The following is a 14,344-nucleotide window of genomic DNA, read 5'->3' on the forward strand; positions in this document are numbered from 1 at the left end:
TGTGTAGCATAGTTTAAATAAGATGATACTGAGTTATTTACCCATAGATGGTCTATCATATCTTATAACCAGCTACCCTCCTGAGGTGATCTTTTCCAATGAATAGGAAGCTGGAATCTGGGGTTGACTCACCTTATGCTCCTTTACTTATTTCTCATGTTCTTTCTGTCTCTCAGCAGACACCTGCTTTATACCCATCCCTTTTCCCACAATCTCATTTTGGCAGCAGGTCTTGGAATCAGGCTGTGCAAGGCAAAACAGGAGGTGGAGCTATCGGTATTGATCTCAGAGGTGGAAGTTACTGCGTGGCAGCTGATCCTGTGCCTGTGCAGACTTACTGCCTCTTAGGGACTTACACACAGGAGATGATATTGTCTGTCAGCTTCAATGCACTAACTGATCTGGAAGGAAAAAGGAAGAGATAGAGGGTAAAACTAGTCTTAGAACAAGCAAGTCACTGTACCCTGTGTAATACTGTTTTCTGCAAAAAAACCTCTTCTGTTCCAGTACTTCAAGTCACTACCCCTTGTCTTCCTTTGCATGTTGATTTTTCTCAGTTTCCAACAGATGCCTCTTTTTGTCTCTTACCTGGAAAGCACCGAATTCCTATTAAAGGAAAGGAAGAAAAGCATTGGGCTGCAGCCTCCCAGCTGCCCAGCTTCACAGCTGGCAGTGCATTGTTAAGCAGTTAACTCACATCATGTGCTGATGGGGTGAGCCCCTGTGTTAGCAAAGTCTGAGAGCTCAAGAAATGCTCTACTTTGTGCTGCATTACAGATTAACAAAGGAGTTCTTTATTTTGCTATTGCCTTGCCAGCTTTTACAAATTTTGTTCTGTCTCCTGACTGAGTGCATTTGATAAAAGATCCAGCTAAGAATCAGCTTTTTCCAGGAATCAGCGTATTTATTAAACAAAAAGGAGTCAAGGCAGTCACAGGGAATGCTGAGAAGAGGGGTGGGGCTGAGAAGGCCTCGCTCCTATCCAGGTTTTCATGCCAGATGTCCTCCTGAATTTAGATGCCTATGCCGTTCCTTCCTCCGTGTCCTTAAGGAGGACCCATGTCAGGGATGGTAACACTACTCCCATTTACCCATTAGTCTAATCACATAACACAGAAAATCTGAAGCACCAAATTTTTCTGCTGTATCATCTTCCGAAATGATGCCTTTTAGGCAGTGTTCTTTTCTTTCTCTTCAGTTGAAGTTTTCAATGTGAAGAATCCAGGTATTTCCACTACTGTTACTGAGCTAAGGGATCTCTTTTGGACAACTTGTGGTTGTTCACACAGAAGTGCTTCAGCATTTAAGTGACAAATCTAAAACTTTCACATGTGTTGGCTGCTGCTAACAGCCGCCTTGTGATTGACAGGGATTTCACTGTTTTGGGACTGATTCAGACCTATGGATGTCACCATCGTCCATAAGTGCTCCAATCACTAACCTAGCAGGCTAAGCGGGCTCGGCCACACCACCAGCACCCCGGTGTTCTTTGGACGTGCTGTAAGCACTCATACACGCTTGCTAGATTAAGAAAAGGAGGGCCATGTAGCTTCTGAAGTTCCCTGCGGTGTACTTGATACAAACCTAGCGTGTCCGCATTAAGTTAGACAGCTCTGCAAATACTTAGAGGAATACAGCTAGGAAACCAGGGACTTTGTACTGATGTGGTAATTTGCTCTTCTGTGTTACTTCCAAAGGAACCACACATTGGAGGAGAAGGCATGAGGGGAGCTGGACTGGCGCTCCATCAGTTGAAGCTGCTGCAGAGATTTGATCCATCTGCTGGGACTTTGCAAGGAACGGATATGGAATCTTTGCAAGATTGCAGGGAAGAAGATTTGGTTTCACTGGCAAATAAGGACTGCATAGGATTTTTTATTGCAAAATTTATGAAGTTGAAGGGTAAATAAGCATCTAGCAGTACAACCTGGAAAAATACGTCTGTGAGCCTAAGAGCAGATCAGACGTGAAGTGCATGTGGTGGTGCTGCGAGGTTGCCAAGCCAACGGGTGACGGCAGGGTTGCTATGGCAGCGCTACAATCTGCCAGCTGTTCTGCTGGGAAAGAGCCACAGGTTGCAGAAAGTCGGGGCTGGGGGAAGGGCAGCATCATTTTTAGGCCTGTTTGCTTTTATATTCACAGCGGGTCAGCGCCTGGATGACAAGTATGTTCAGTCATGCTTTTGTCTGTTATCTCTCGCTGTGTGAGTGGCTTACCTAGTGCCGGAGAAGTGGGAACAGGGGCTGGGGGTGGTGAGGTAAGCTGCTCTGTGAAATGCAAGCAGAAATAAAACGGATGGGAACCATGACTGTGAATTCTGGAATAAGCTTTTTCTGTGGAGGTTTACCAGTAGTCAATGCTTCATTAAATAGGGCTTCATGAAACACTGTAACGTTTTACAAATAACTTTTATAAATTGATACTTAGAACCTCATTTCTCTTTTATTTTAATACAAGCAAGAATCTCTGTACACATAGTATATACACAAAATACGATTAGGCTTTGTAGCAGGTCTTTTATAGCAGCATGAATATATTAAACCATCTCACTCTGGGAATGTAAATAAATATTATTTCAACATCAAACTTCCCATGCATAAACTGTATTGGTTCTGAAACAGCCGTCTGGAGTGGCTGACCAATGACAACTTTAAAATCAAACATTTGCAATAGAAGGGGCTACAGTTGTGATCGAAATACCAAAAGACAGAAAACAGTGCGTTAATATCATCTGAAATGTTGCAAATCACCTTTCAAACAACTAAGGATATTAACTCTTAACTGGTTAGAAAGCATCAAATCAAATGAAGGTCGAAACGGGGGGAGCATGCTGATGAGAACTGACTCCATACACTGTCAAAGATTCAATACTTTAAGTTTCTTAAACGTGTTGTTTACATCTGCAAACTCTGCTTCGGTTACAGAGGTGTTCTCTGTCCGAATAATGTTCTCTTTTTGCAGTACTGTTAGAAATAGCACAAAAATGCAGGGGAAAGACAAGCACGCTTCAAAAACCTGAACTGACATCTGTGTTTTGTTGTTGGTTCTTTCTTTTTCTTACTAATTTTACACTTCTTAAAAAGCATTCTCTGTAAAAAATACCTTATTTTGCACTCCTCGTTATTTGGTTACTAAAAAGGATACCATTATAATTTACCTTTGTATTGTCAGAAGTGCTCATAGTCAAAATAATTTATACAACTCAGTAGTCTGGTTCTTTACTTATAAGTGTCTTGATATAACACATTTTCTACTGTTGTTCAATTAGTCGTCTCTTCTGTTCTGCTAAGATTGATCAGCACATACTCTGTAAGGCCTATCCCAGCAGGATAGGAGGAGAGAAGTGTCCTCTTTTGGAGGTCACACCTTGCTGTTAACCATGACATGCCAAAAGGAGACTGAAGCTCTCGTTTCATCAGTGTTACGTGAGAAAACCTACCTAGATTCAGAATTGCTCGTATTATAAATTACAGTATTTGTAGTCTAAACATGGCAAAATAACTACTTGCCAACAAAAGGTGTTAATCTTTTATTGTAAGTACATGTTGAAATCTTGGACTCAGTGCTGGTAAAAAAAAAAAAAAAAACTTTTTTTTTTTCAGAATATATCAATTCTGTAAACATTAATCAGCATACAGAGACTGTATATTGAAAGTTGCACATTCGTATAAACGGAGGAACTTTTGCCTCCAGTTTCAGTAGCAGGATCTGTGCAGTGCTGGACTTTAGTAAAAAGCTCACTGAGAATTTCCCATATTTTTTCAGTTTCGAATCATAATCAGGCTTTTCAGGAGAGTGATCTCAATTGATTTTATATGAGAAACTTCTTAGGGCCAAAAAACCACAATTGTAAATGTCTCACATTTGGTTCCAGTGTAGTTGCAGACTGGACTTAACCTGAAAAAACCATTGCTGTTATCTGAACTTTTAACGATGGGAGTTAGTTTTGAAAGATCACTGCTAGACATAAAATACCATATTCAGTAAATTAAAGGGATACACCTCAGCTGTTTCTCTGCAATCTTCTCTCAGTAATTCCTGGGAGTCAGGGGGAACTGACAAGAAGCAGAGAAGGGGGAAAGCAGAGGGAGGGAGGGAGAGAGAAAGAGAGACTTCTCCACCAAGCAGTTCAGAAGAGAAATGTAGGTGAGACACTGAAATCATTCTTTGAAGGAGCCAAGCTCCTTCCTTCGACTTGGCTAAGTTACATGTCTTGAGTTGCATGGATGCCATTCTTTCTTTTTCCTTTTCTTTCCAATGTGACCGTGACTTTAAAATTGCAGGAATTTAAATACTTAATCATTTTCACAACTTTGATGTATGGTGTATATGTATTTTTGACACATAATAAGGTTACTTTCCTAATAAGAATGCTTTGCAGACTGAATCATTATGCTTCAGTGTCAGGTGCTGAAGCACAGTATAGTTATTTATGTATTTACTTATATATGTATATAGATTAGATATACAATCAGATCCTGTCTATCAAAAATAAAAAGCCAGAATCTGAAAAGTACCTTTCCCTATTTGTAGAAATAGTGATTAGTAATAGTGCCAAATCTAAACATCTCTGTCAATATAAAAAATATTAAAACAGCAGCCTACCATTGTATGACATTATTCTACAGCTTCTTTCTGTTTACTTGTGGTAGAGCCCACTGACTTTTAGGTTGTGGGGTTTCGTGTACGCTTTAAGGAAAAGAAATAGGCTGGTCATGGCATTTGACAAGAAATGGCTCTGGAGTAGGCAATTTAAAATATAAAGAACCTTCTTTTTTACGGTTTGTTGTTCACTGAAAAATTATGAGCAAATCCACTTTGGTACGATAAGTGGCAAGAATCAAGTAAGAAAGGAGACAGATAAGTAGAAAGAACCAGCTGGATTTCTATTATATCTGATATAGATCTCTTCTGGGGGCTGCATAGGAACACATCTCTGGAATGGTAAGCTATAAAAAGAAACTGCCTATAAAATTACTGTGAGATGATATTTATCACGGCTTGTTTTACAAAAAAAAGGGGGGAAATAAATTATAGACAAACTGCCAAACAGTAAATTTAACCGAATCACATCTGATTAAAAACATTTGAAATAAAACATTATCTGTGGAGTTTAAAGATGAACGAACAGCTAAAATTTTGGTAAACGATCTGCAATAAGGTAAGAAATGTAAGTAAATGCACAGCAGAAATATTATGTTACACTCTGAAAAAGAATGTCTCTGTTCTTCCTTTAGACCGTGTAACAGTTGTTTGCAGTGTGCTTTATTTGCATGGAGGGAACAGAATTAAAGTCGAAACTGCAGGAACAAAAAAGAGATTTATCAGAATGAACATTTGGGAAACAGCTTGATCAGAGGTCAAATGTAACCAGAAACAAAAGCACATCTGGAGGAGCTACCACAGGAGGTACTTGACTGTAAGCTTTTTTCTCAGGACAGACCCTGATTAAAAGCAATCAGACCAGTCACGGCATTCCATGTAAGGGAATGATAATGGTCCATCCTAAAGCCCCTGCAGTTGTCACAGAACATGAATATGACTTTACAACCCAATGGAGCTTAAAAATGACAATTGCTAATGATTTGATAGAAAAGAGTAAGTATGATGGGGCATGAGAACTGGGCAGGAGCTGCACATAGAGAATGCAAAGGATGTTGATGAGCAACCATGCAGGGAAAAGTGAAAACAGTTCTCTACATTGATTCAGGGTTTGATGAGGAGGACTGACTTTCCTTAATCTCCATTTATAGTAAGGGCATCATTCTACAGGCATCATTCTACGGATTTCTGTGAAGCACTCCACTCAATTTCTGTAGCTTTGAGACCTGCCTTAACTAACTAGGGCCAAGTCCTTAGAAGGTTCCCTTTATATTTTACACCTTGAGAAGCATAAATTCTCAAGGGCTTCTCAAATTCTAGATTCCTGATGCCAAACACTGTGTGAATTCAGTAGTATTGGTTTCTTGGCATCTATAAATCTTGCTAGGTGGTAGATAAACTTTATGAATCTATTTCAAAACAGTTTCTTCCAACTCTTCACACCTCTGTGTATAAATCCTTCTGCTTATCCATCCCCACTGTCCCGTCCCTTAAGAGGCCTGGAGACTGTCATTCCCACCTCCTTCCAGTCCCTCCTCAAGAATTCTTTCTTCTGCAACGTCTGTGACACTGAACAACTGATAGACCTGAACTTCTCTATTCATTTGAGAAGATATACAAAAAACGGTAAACACCAGACATATATACACAGGAATGTTCCCATTCCTTCCATATACTTAAATCCTCTGGAAAAATACAGAGCTAGGGTTGATAAGATTCTCTATGTACAGCTCAACTGCTTTATTTTCCTGCCTTTCCCTCTCACTCATTAGTTTTATCTTTTTAGCCCCTTTGAATAGAAATGCTACAGGTTGTTTTGTACCACACAGACACAAGAAGACTCTGGAGCTCACTGGGACCTCTAGCATTCCTCAGATTCAAAGCTCCTGAAACCAGATACAGAAATATGAACTCATTAGTATCCTAATGCAACCAATACTAAACTTTCTATTTGCAAAACTTTGCAAATACATTTCATCACAATAACCTTTGATATGTCCTCCAGTCGGAGTATCTTTAAAGCTTCTTGTTGAAATAATTCTGTTAAAGTGCTTTTCAAAGTAGTGCTCAGCAGGCAGGTGGTATTGTGCAAAATCTGTAGTACAAGCTCACATTACAACTGATCTGTCACTCTTAATAACTGAAGAAAAAATACCTTAGCAAGACTAAGTAAAACCTACAGAGTGTCTGCCTAAGAAATGTGTTAGTATGTTGCCTATACATTGTTAGTTCAACTATACAAAACCTAACTCTCTTCAGCTGGATGGGGACATGGCTTTCTTTGTAAGATATTTATATCCTATCAATCAATATCCAGACCATACTTAAATACTGGGGCTTGACCTGTGCGTTTATTTTTCTCTTTATTTGTCTGTACGTGGGTACCTAAATCCGTGGTTTTCATAACTACTCAGTCTTTTGAAATTCTGCCAAACAATTCTTAAAAATAACTTAAGAAAGGTGAAAAATTAACACCTCCTGTAGCAAATTCAAAAAAGAAAATAGTAAAACTATTCAAGGTACTGTAGCAGAATCATTACATCACTTCTTGGAAGCCATGGCTGTCATGTAACAGTTACAGGGAGCAACAGCATTTACTGAGGCTGATAAAATACCTAAAGCCAGGCTATATAGAACAAGACAATGCAACTTTTTGCATTAAAACATGATCTGATATGACTCAAACAACAAATTCTGTCAGTGTTTTTCTCCACTGATACCCTGAGAAACCCCTTGTATCAAAAGCCACTTTTTTGATGGCCTTACCTATCCATTTAGTACTACAAGAGGTCTACTTACCTATGCTTCCTTTGCCTACAAAGTCATTTAGTGGTGTTTAAAGAAATGCTGAAAATTTTGTTTATAGAATAATACTCTTTTCCTTGTGTTCCCCACAGTACATGCTCTGAGCCAAGTATTACCCTTGAACAACCACAACAGTCAGCAGCACTAGCAGGAATGTCCAGATATCTGACAACAGAATTTCACCCTCTTGAGTTGTAAAAAATGCATATGAAGCATAAGGGAGAGCAACATATGTCTGAGGGAGTCAAACTGAACTGCTTGGATGTTGGATCGGATTGAAGAAAGCATGCACCTCCATTTCACTAAAATGATAGTCAAAATCAGGCAACTTCCCAGAATTAAAATAATAAATAAAAAAAAATTCCAGCTAAATGAATTACTATCCCACTACAGTTTTTCTATAATGTGCTATTTACAGTGAAATCTAAGAAGTATTTCATTCATACGATTACTACAAAGACTCTGTGGTGCAGAACAGCCTATACAGTAGGCAAGGGTATGGAACCTGTAGCCAAAAAGAACTGAATTTCCCCTCACTTACCAGTGTCACAGGTGATCAATGCAAAACAAACTGTTTTCACTCCTTTTGCTTTCAATGCATTTTCTATAGTAAGCTTCCAACAGAATATTTTGTCACATTTTTCTAATCTCCCACTGTCAGCACATTTTAAGTGAAGGAAAAGCAGTGAGCTGTCTGCAAAGTGGGAATGCAGAGGAATTGGCAAGTGTAGAAAAAGTGGAGAAGCTACAAAAATTTATTTTCCAACAAAATAATTCTCCACAAGCTGTGTAAACTTTTCTTACTAAACAAATACTCAAAAACACAAAGATTTTACAGTTCCAGTGAAACACTCACAGTAACATTTGCCTGGTTTTACTCTCTTGAAGTCTCAACAGGAGCCAGCAGATTTATGCTTTCTCAATTACCAGGGTCAGTAAACTCCCTCATGTTCCCTGACTGCAATTTGGATTTTTAAATTAATAAAAGAATAAAGAAACAAACTCCTTGGGCTTTTGAGTAACCTTTGTTTTCTTCGATAGATTCTCACACTTTGCTGCTTAATGTGCCCAGACACATGGCTGCCTATCCACCACCCACTCACTCACATACATACCTCTGTCACTTGTGCTCTATTATTCTGACAATAGAACAAAAATTAGGTTGTGTCCATTGCAACTTTGTTACCTGTGTAAACAAGAATAATTTATAGTGGTAAGCTTGTTATCTTTACCGTAAATTCAAAATACAAAATTGGGTTTGCAAGGACAAGATAAGATGTAAGAGTTTTTTAGATCCTCTATCTCAAGCACTCCTTCATATTTACATTTAGTATAAGCTTTCTGCTACAGAAGAAGTAGTATTTAGATTGAACACTGTTACAGATTCCCTAAATGAGGCTAGTTCCAGTTGCCAGTAATTCAAAAGCAAATCTGCTGACTTGGCATTAGGACTCTAAAACAGTGTGATTAAACTTATATAGTAAGAAGGTGTCTGCAGAAATAACATTTATAAACTGTATATACAGTACACAGTACCAGTACATAGAAAATAGATTTTGACCTCATGATCCCCTGTGTGTAAGGCAAGACTGAAATCCGTTCCCAAATGGAGTCCACCAGAGGTACAAGCAACAGATAGTGGCTCTTAAACCAATATGCAAATCAAGTGCATAACAAATTAAAAATCAGAGCAGACAAAAACTTTTAGATTTTTATGTGCTGATTCTGGCCTGCTGAATACATGGGAAGTTATTAAACATCAAAGGTACCTTTGGAAAAAAAAAAAAAAAAACACTAACAACACCTTGATGGCAACAGATATTGTTCAAGTGGCAGCTACCAAAAAAAAAAAAAGCTTGAAAAATGGCATAGTACAACATCAGGAACTCTGCAGCTGTACCACGCTAATTCATATAGCACTAACCAAAAAAAATAAGTATATGAATATTCTATTTCATGCTATTGCTATGCAAGCAACAGCAATACAAATCAGCATACAGAAGGATACCATATGTTCTGCAATGAACAACCCAAAGATATTTTCAAGGGGCATTGTTACAAGACTTCAAAGAAACACAAGAGTGCCAGAGGCAAAAGTTACTGACGGATGTAAACATCCCTGTTCCATTCTCCCGCGTCGTTACGTTTTTTAGATATCACTTCCCCATCCTTATCACAATATTGGTCCCTCGATTTATGACGACTTCGCTGTTTGTTGCATTCATTGTGGTCCTGCTCCCGGTCCCTCTCCTTTGACCGATGCCTTGATTCTCTATGTCTGTGATCACCATGGGACTCGTCTCTATGATTGTGATCCCTGTGAGAATCATAGTGGTCACCGTGCTCATGTGAATAGTCCTCCTTTGGCTCTACGTAAGCCGAATCTCTGCTGTCTTGTGTTTCTGAGTCAAAAGTTTCTTGCCTAGGAAGGCCTCTAACACCACTGCGATGGTTATGGTGTTGGGTTGAAGAGCGATGGTGGGATTTCTTGATGGGTTCAACCCGTGCTTCCTCTTCAATTTGTGAATTGCTGCGTTCAGGGACTGAGTGGTCATTCCTCTGGTCTCCTTGAGATCCCTGCTGTCACAACCACCAGTGAGTTCACATACATGAGGTACACATTTTAAAACTTTCACCAATACAAAATTAATCTAGAGAGCCTCATGAAACCGATAAAATTTAAGTACACAACACTCCACTTCGGACCTAAACTAGGAAAAAATAACATTTGAATTCAATTTTTACTGAAAATTCAGTATTATAATACAAACAATTCCTTCCACTCTAACCCAAAAGGAGAGTGGTGCTCAGGTTATTATTCTGTGAGACTTTCTGTCCTCATGCGAGATGCTTCTGAGTTTGTCAGTTAGTCATAATTGCTTACCACATTCCAGACAAAAAAAAGAGCACTCAAAAGCAGGACAAACTGCAGAAAAATTAAAGAGGACACATCACCCCAGGAGAGGGCAGGTATCAGCTCAGAATTTAAAGATGCCTGCTTGGAACAGACACCACGGAAAAGTGATTTTGGAGGGTCGAGGAGACTCCAGAAGAGACCCAAGGAACAAAATCTCGGCTCTTTTACAGTAGCTACTTTTTCTTTTCTTCTTCTTATTTTTCTTTTTCTTTCTTTTTTTTTTTTTTTTTTTTTTTTTTAAGATAAAAACACAATCGGATCTGTTATTAATAATAAAGTTTGTATTATGATACTAATAGTATCACTGACCTGCTTTTCTCAGCAATCAGTTAATTTCATCATGGAGACAAAAAATTAATGTTGACCTCATAATTTTAAGAGATCCAGAAAACAGACCATTGCCAAGGAATGCAAAAGGACAGTGATATTATCACCTAAAGAATTTCCTATTACACCACCACTATTAAAAAACTAAAAAAAAAAATTACCAGGTAATATCAAACCTACTCTTCATCAGCAAAATACTTTGAAATCACTGCAAAATGAATAATTGGCATTATTTAACTCAGTTTGGGGTTTCATTCAATTAACCTGCTTTTATTCCCAAACCACAGCCAAAGGTTTGCCAAGCTTAATTGCAAAATCTTAGGAAATAGTCCATAGGGAATTTGAATTATCTTTCTCACATTAACTTAAGAACTTCATGATAGAAACGTTGCTTCTGGCACCAAATTAAAAGTAAGTTTTAACAGTTACACAATCATTTGTTCATGAAACTGTACTGAAGTTACCAAAGTTAGTCTAAATTTTGCACTCTTATATTCAGATCCATCAGAAAACAAAGATTGCCTCCAGGGCAGCTCACAGACATATTTCTTTCTGTTTTTGTATGTTGTGAGCTGGGAGAAGGGAGAAATTTTGTCCTTCAGACACAGATCCTGGCAGGTGTGTTTCCTAGCAACCCAACAAGTAAAATTACAGGAAATTGGGCAGGAACAGAACTGCATTTTATTAGGAATTTACCAAAATTTCAAATCAGCAATTTAACAATTTTGATACATCTTCATATCTAAGACAACTATTTGTATTATAAACTTCTCAGCAACCACATGAGTCGCTCCATGAGAACAAAGCACCATAAATGGTGGTAGAATTTCTTTTTTGTTGTTTGTTCTTGTTTTTATGGTTACCAAGATGATTGTAATTTGCTGGAAAAAGAATGCAGTAATTGTAAACATTATTAGATGCGTTCTAGGTGAACTCGTATGAAAGTGGACTATAAATGGAATCAAATGAAAAGCTAAAGAATAAAGCAATGCCTGCTTCAGATGTACAAACATATTTTTGGTAGTTTGTAGCCATGACTGTTTTTAAGGCACATAAACTGGATACACCCATGAAAACCCTTTAATTCTCATACGGTCAAATGCTGAATATATAGGCTCCTCTACATTCTTTTGACTAATAAAATCTATCGTTGCTGTGGTTTGGGAACAAATACAAGATGTGAATCTGCTTTGAACAAAATGCTGGTTTATAAGCTCAGATGCATCTTTTCTGCTACGATGAGCATGTGTGGAGGAGCACAGTCAATACATTTAGAGCCAGTGCCATTATTACCCTGCATCTGCAGGCTAGTGTTGAGGCTATTAGGATTTATGGGCAAATTCATTGACAGTTAATTTCCCTAAATATTACAGACACTGAGCAGGTAATATTTCAGTCTGGACTAAGATCTGGCCTTGTGGTTTATGGCCAAATTAGGGCTCTGATATCTATTAAATTCTGCAGTGCAGAAGTTTCATGGCCCAATCTCATAAGATTTTCACCCCAAATGGGTTGTAATTTCAAAGATTAGGGGTTATTGAAAAGAAGTCTAAGCAGAGTTGAAGGAGGATAGAGGAACATCTGTGCCCACATATTCGATTGAACTCACTCTCTGTTTCCTCCCAAAGGTTCCCTAATCACCTACACCATATGTTTGCTCTCAGTCTCCTTTTTGGAATTTGCCATCCACCTCCTATGAGCAGAAATCTGAGAAATCTCCAAGCTCTCCACCAGACAGGCAGGAAGGATGTGGACTTCCCCCTTCATCTCAAACAACCCCAGGAGACCTCACACCTTCAAGCACTTCATGCCATGCAGTGCACACAGTCAACACTGTGCTGTAGAAGTAACAGCTGGCAACACAAGTCAGTCATTGCAATATACACTTGGGACAAACAAAACCCAAAAACCAACTAGGTCTCATGGCAGAGGGGTGCCACATTGGACCCAGAGGAGAATGAGTCAAATGCTTTGCTGTGCAGATGTGGCCGTCAGGCCAAATGCTTTCTCTCTGGAACCGTCCACAAAGACAACGCAAGACATGAACTTAAAATACTTCCAATAGTAGATCTCAACATGACCAAGAGAATGGGTTCGGCTATCATGATTAGAAAACCCACTCCATTCCAAGACCTTGACAGACTCAGGTTTGAGGTGTCAGCTGAATCTGTATCAGGAAATTGAAACAAAAGGAACATAGAAGTTCTGCATTCCATATGGAAACTCCACTGCTCTGCACAACAGACCTACAAACAAACAGCGAAACTGCAAGTACACTCTCAATTTTAGTCCTTAGAATAAAAAATTGTTAATTTGAAAGGAGATACAGCTAACACCACAGTCAGAAACGTGTTTAGTTCCTCCAGAGAATGCGGTTAATAAAATGAGTGAGTTATAAATCCACACCCAACAGACATTAAATAAATAAATAAATAAAGCTTGAATAAAAATAATTAACATGTTTACAAAGCAAACAAAGTTTATCTAACAAGTCTGCACACGACAATACTGAATTTCATACTCAGAAATTCTTCCAGCTCACAATTTTTTTCAGGGCGTTTCAGCTCTGAGGACAGAAAAAAAAGGCAAAAATGAGCTACAACTTAAAGTCTCTTTTCCTGCAACTGCTTCTGAAAGCTGGAGAGGGAAATACCCTGCAAGGTAGATGAAGCAATTTTTCTCATTAAAGACAGAACCTGATAATTCTGTGGGTAATAAATTCTAATAATAATTCTAATAATTCTAACAGGAAATAAATTCTTCAAGACTAAAAAAATCTCTTTTGCAAAATCATAAAAACAAAACAGAATTAAAGAAAACAAATTATCAGCATTTCAATTAGAGTGCAGAGACATTTTTTTTCTTTAATTTTTGGTAAGTTTTCTTTTTTTTTAGCCAAAGTTATGGACTCTGACTGATACGTGCACACTTTTTTTGGTGCACATACGTCAGCCAGGTGTAAATTCAGATGTAATAAGCCATTATTGGAGCTGGGATAGACCCATTTTTACCCTCTGTAAACTTTTTGACCTCGAGGTGTCACTGACTAATTGTAACGAAGCCGCATCTTTAAAGTCCTCATTTCATGTCATGCAATATATATACAAAGGAGAGAATCTCTTTATACACACAACCTTGATACAATTAGATAAAGCAAAAGTTGAAAGAGAAAAGATCAGACACAGTATGCCCAAAGACAAAGGCAGGTCAGTGTGCAGGTGGGAGCAAAACCTGATCTTCCCAGCTTGTCAGGCAGCGCCCTGGCAGTTCAAGGCAAGCTGCCTCTCAAGTCTGTCTTCACAACATGCAGTGGGACTCTGCCCTTATGTAAGAGTTTGGCTTGAAGGAAAAGTGCACTTTCCACAAAGAAGTAACAAAAAAAGAACAAAGGAAACACCTGAAGGGCCACCTTGACCTTGAGACTTCACTAACGCAGTTAGCCACTTTCAACCTCCACATCTCGACACGCTGTGGGAAGATGTGCACAGGTTCCCTCTACCCTTTGTGGTTCTGCTCTGTGTATAACCCAGTTTTTCATGCAGGGACTCTGGGGGTGGGATTTGCCTGCTAGTGCAAGTGTGCCTTTCAGTCAGAGAGTTACCAGAGGCACCAATGAGTGTAGTATTAGCTCTGTTTTATTCCTCTGGTTGGATTACATAGAGCTGGCTATAAAAATGCTTGTGGCTGGTACTC

The 14,344-nt window shown here is 38.6% G+C and overlaps 2 protein-coding genes across 20 annotated transcripts in view; one reads left to right on the plus strand and one right to left on the minus strand.

The window, feature by feature from the left end:
• Positions 1 to 5,376, plus strand: part of NSUN6 (NOP2/Sun RNA methyltransferase family member 6) — a 22,293-nt gene extending 16,917 nt beyond the window's left edge. For 8 of the 9 annotated variants that reach the window (XM_046938256.1, XM_040691943.2, XM_040691901.2 and 5 more), the window contains one exon: positions 1,698 to 2,315. In XM_046938256.1, the coding sequence (XP_046794212.1) occupies positions 1,698 to 1,910 (213 nt within the window). In that variant the 3' untranslated portion in view covers positions 1,911 to 2,315. Of the gene's footprint in view, positions 1 to 1,697; positions 2,316 to 5,237 lie in introns of those variants that run through there. The other variant, XR_005856237.2, reaches the window with a different exon arrangement.
• Positions 2,421 to 14,344, minus strand: part of CACNB2 (calcium voltage-gated channel auxiliary subunit beta 2) — a 229,796-nt gene continuing 217,872 nt past the window's right edge. For 6 of the 11 annotated variants that reach the window (XM_015282013.4, XM_015282011.4, XM_015282016.4 and 3 more), the window contains one exon: positions 2,421 to 9,987. In XM_015282013.4, the coding sequence (XP_015137499.1) occupies positions 9,505 to 9,987 (483 nt within the window). In that variant the 3' untranslated portion in view covers positions 2,421 to 9,504. Of the gene's footprint in view, positions 13,218 to 14,344 lie in introns of all 11 variants that reach the window. The other 5 variants (XM_015282014.4, XM_015282012.4, XM_040691860.2 and 2 more) reach the window with 2 other exon arrangements.

This window comes from Gallus gallus, chromosome 2, assembly GCF_016699485.2.
Source record: "Gallus gallus isolate bGalGal1 chromosome 2, bGalGal1.mat.broiler.GRCg7b, whole genome shotgun sequence".
Classification (NCBI taxonomy): domain Eukaryota; kingdom Metazoa; phylum Chordata; class Aves; order Galliformes; family Phasianidae; genus Gallus; species Gallus gallus.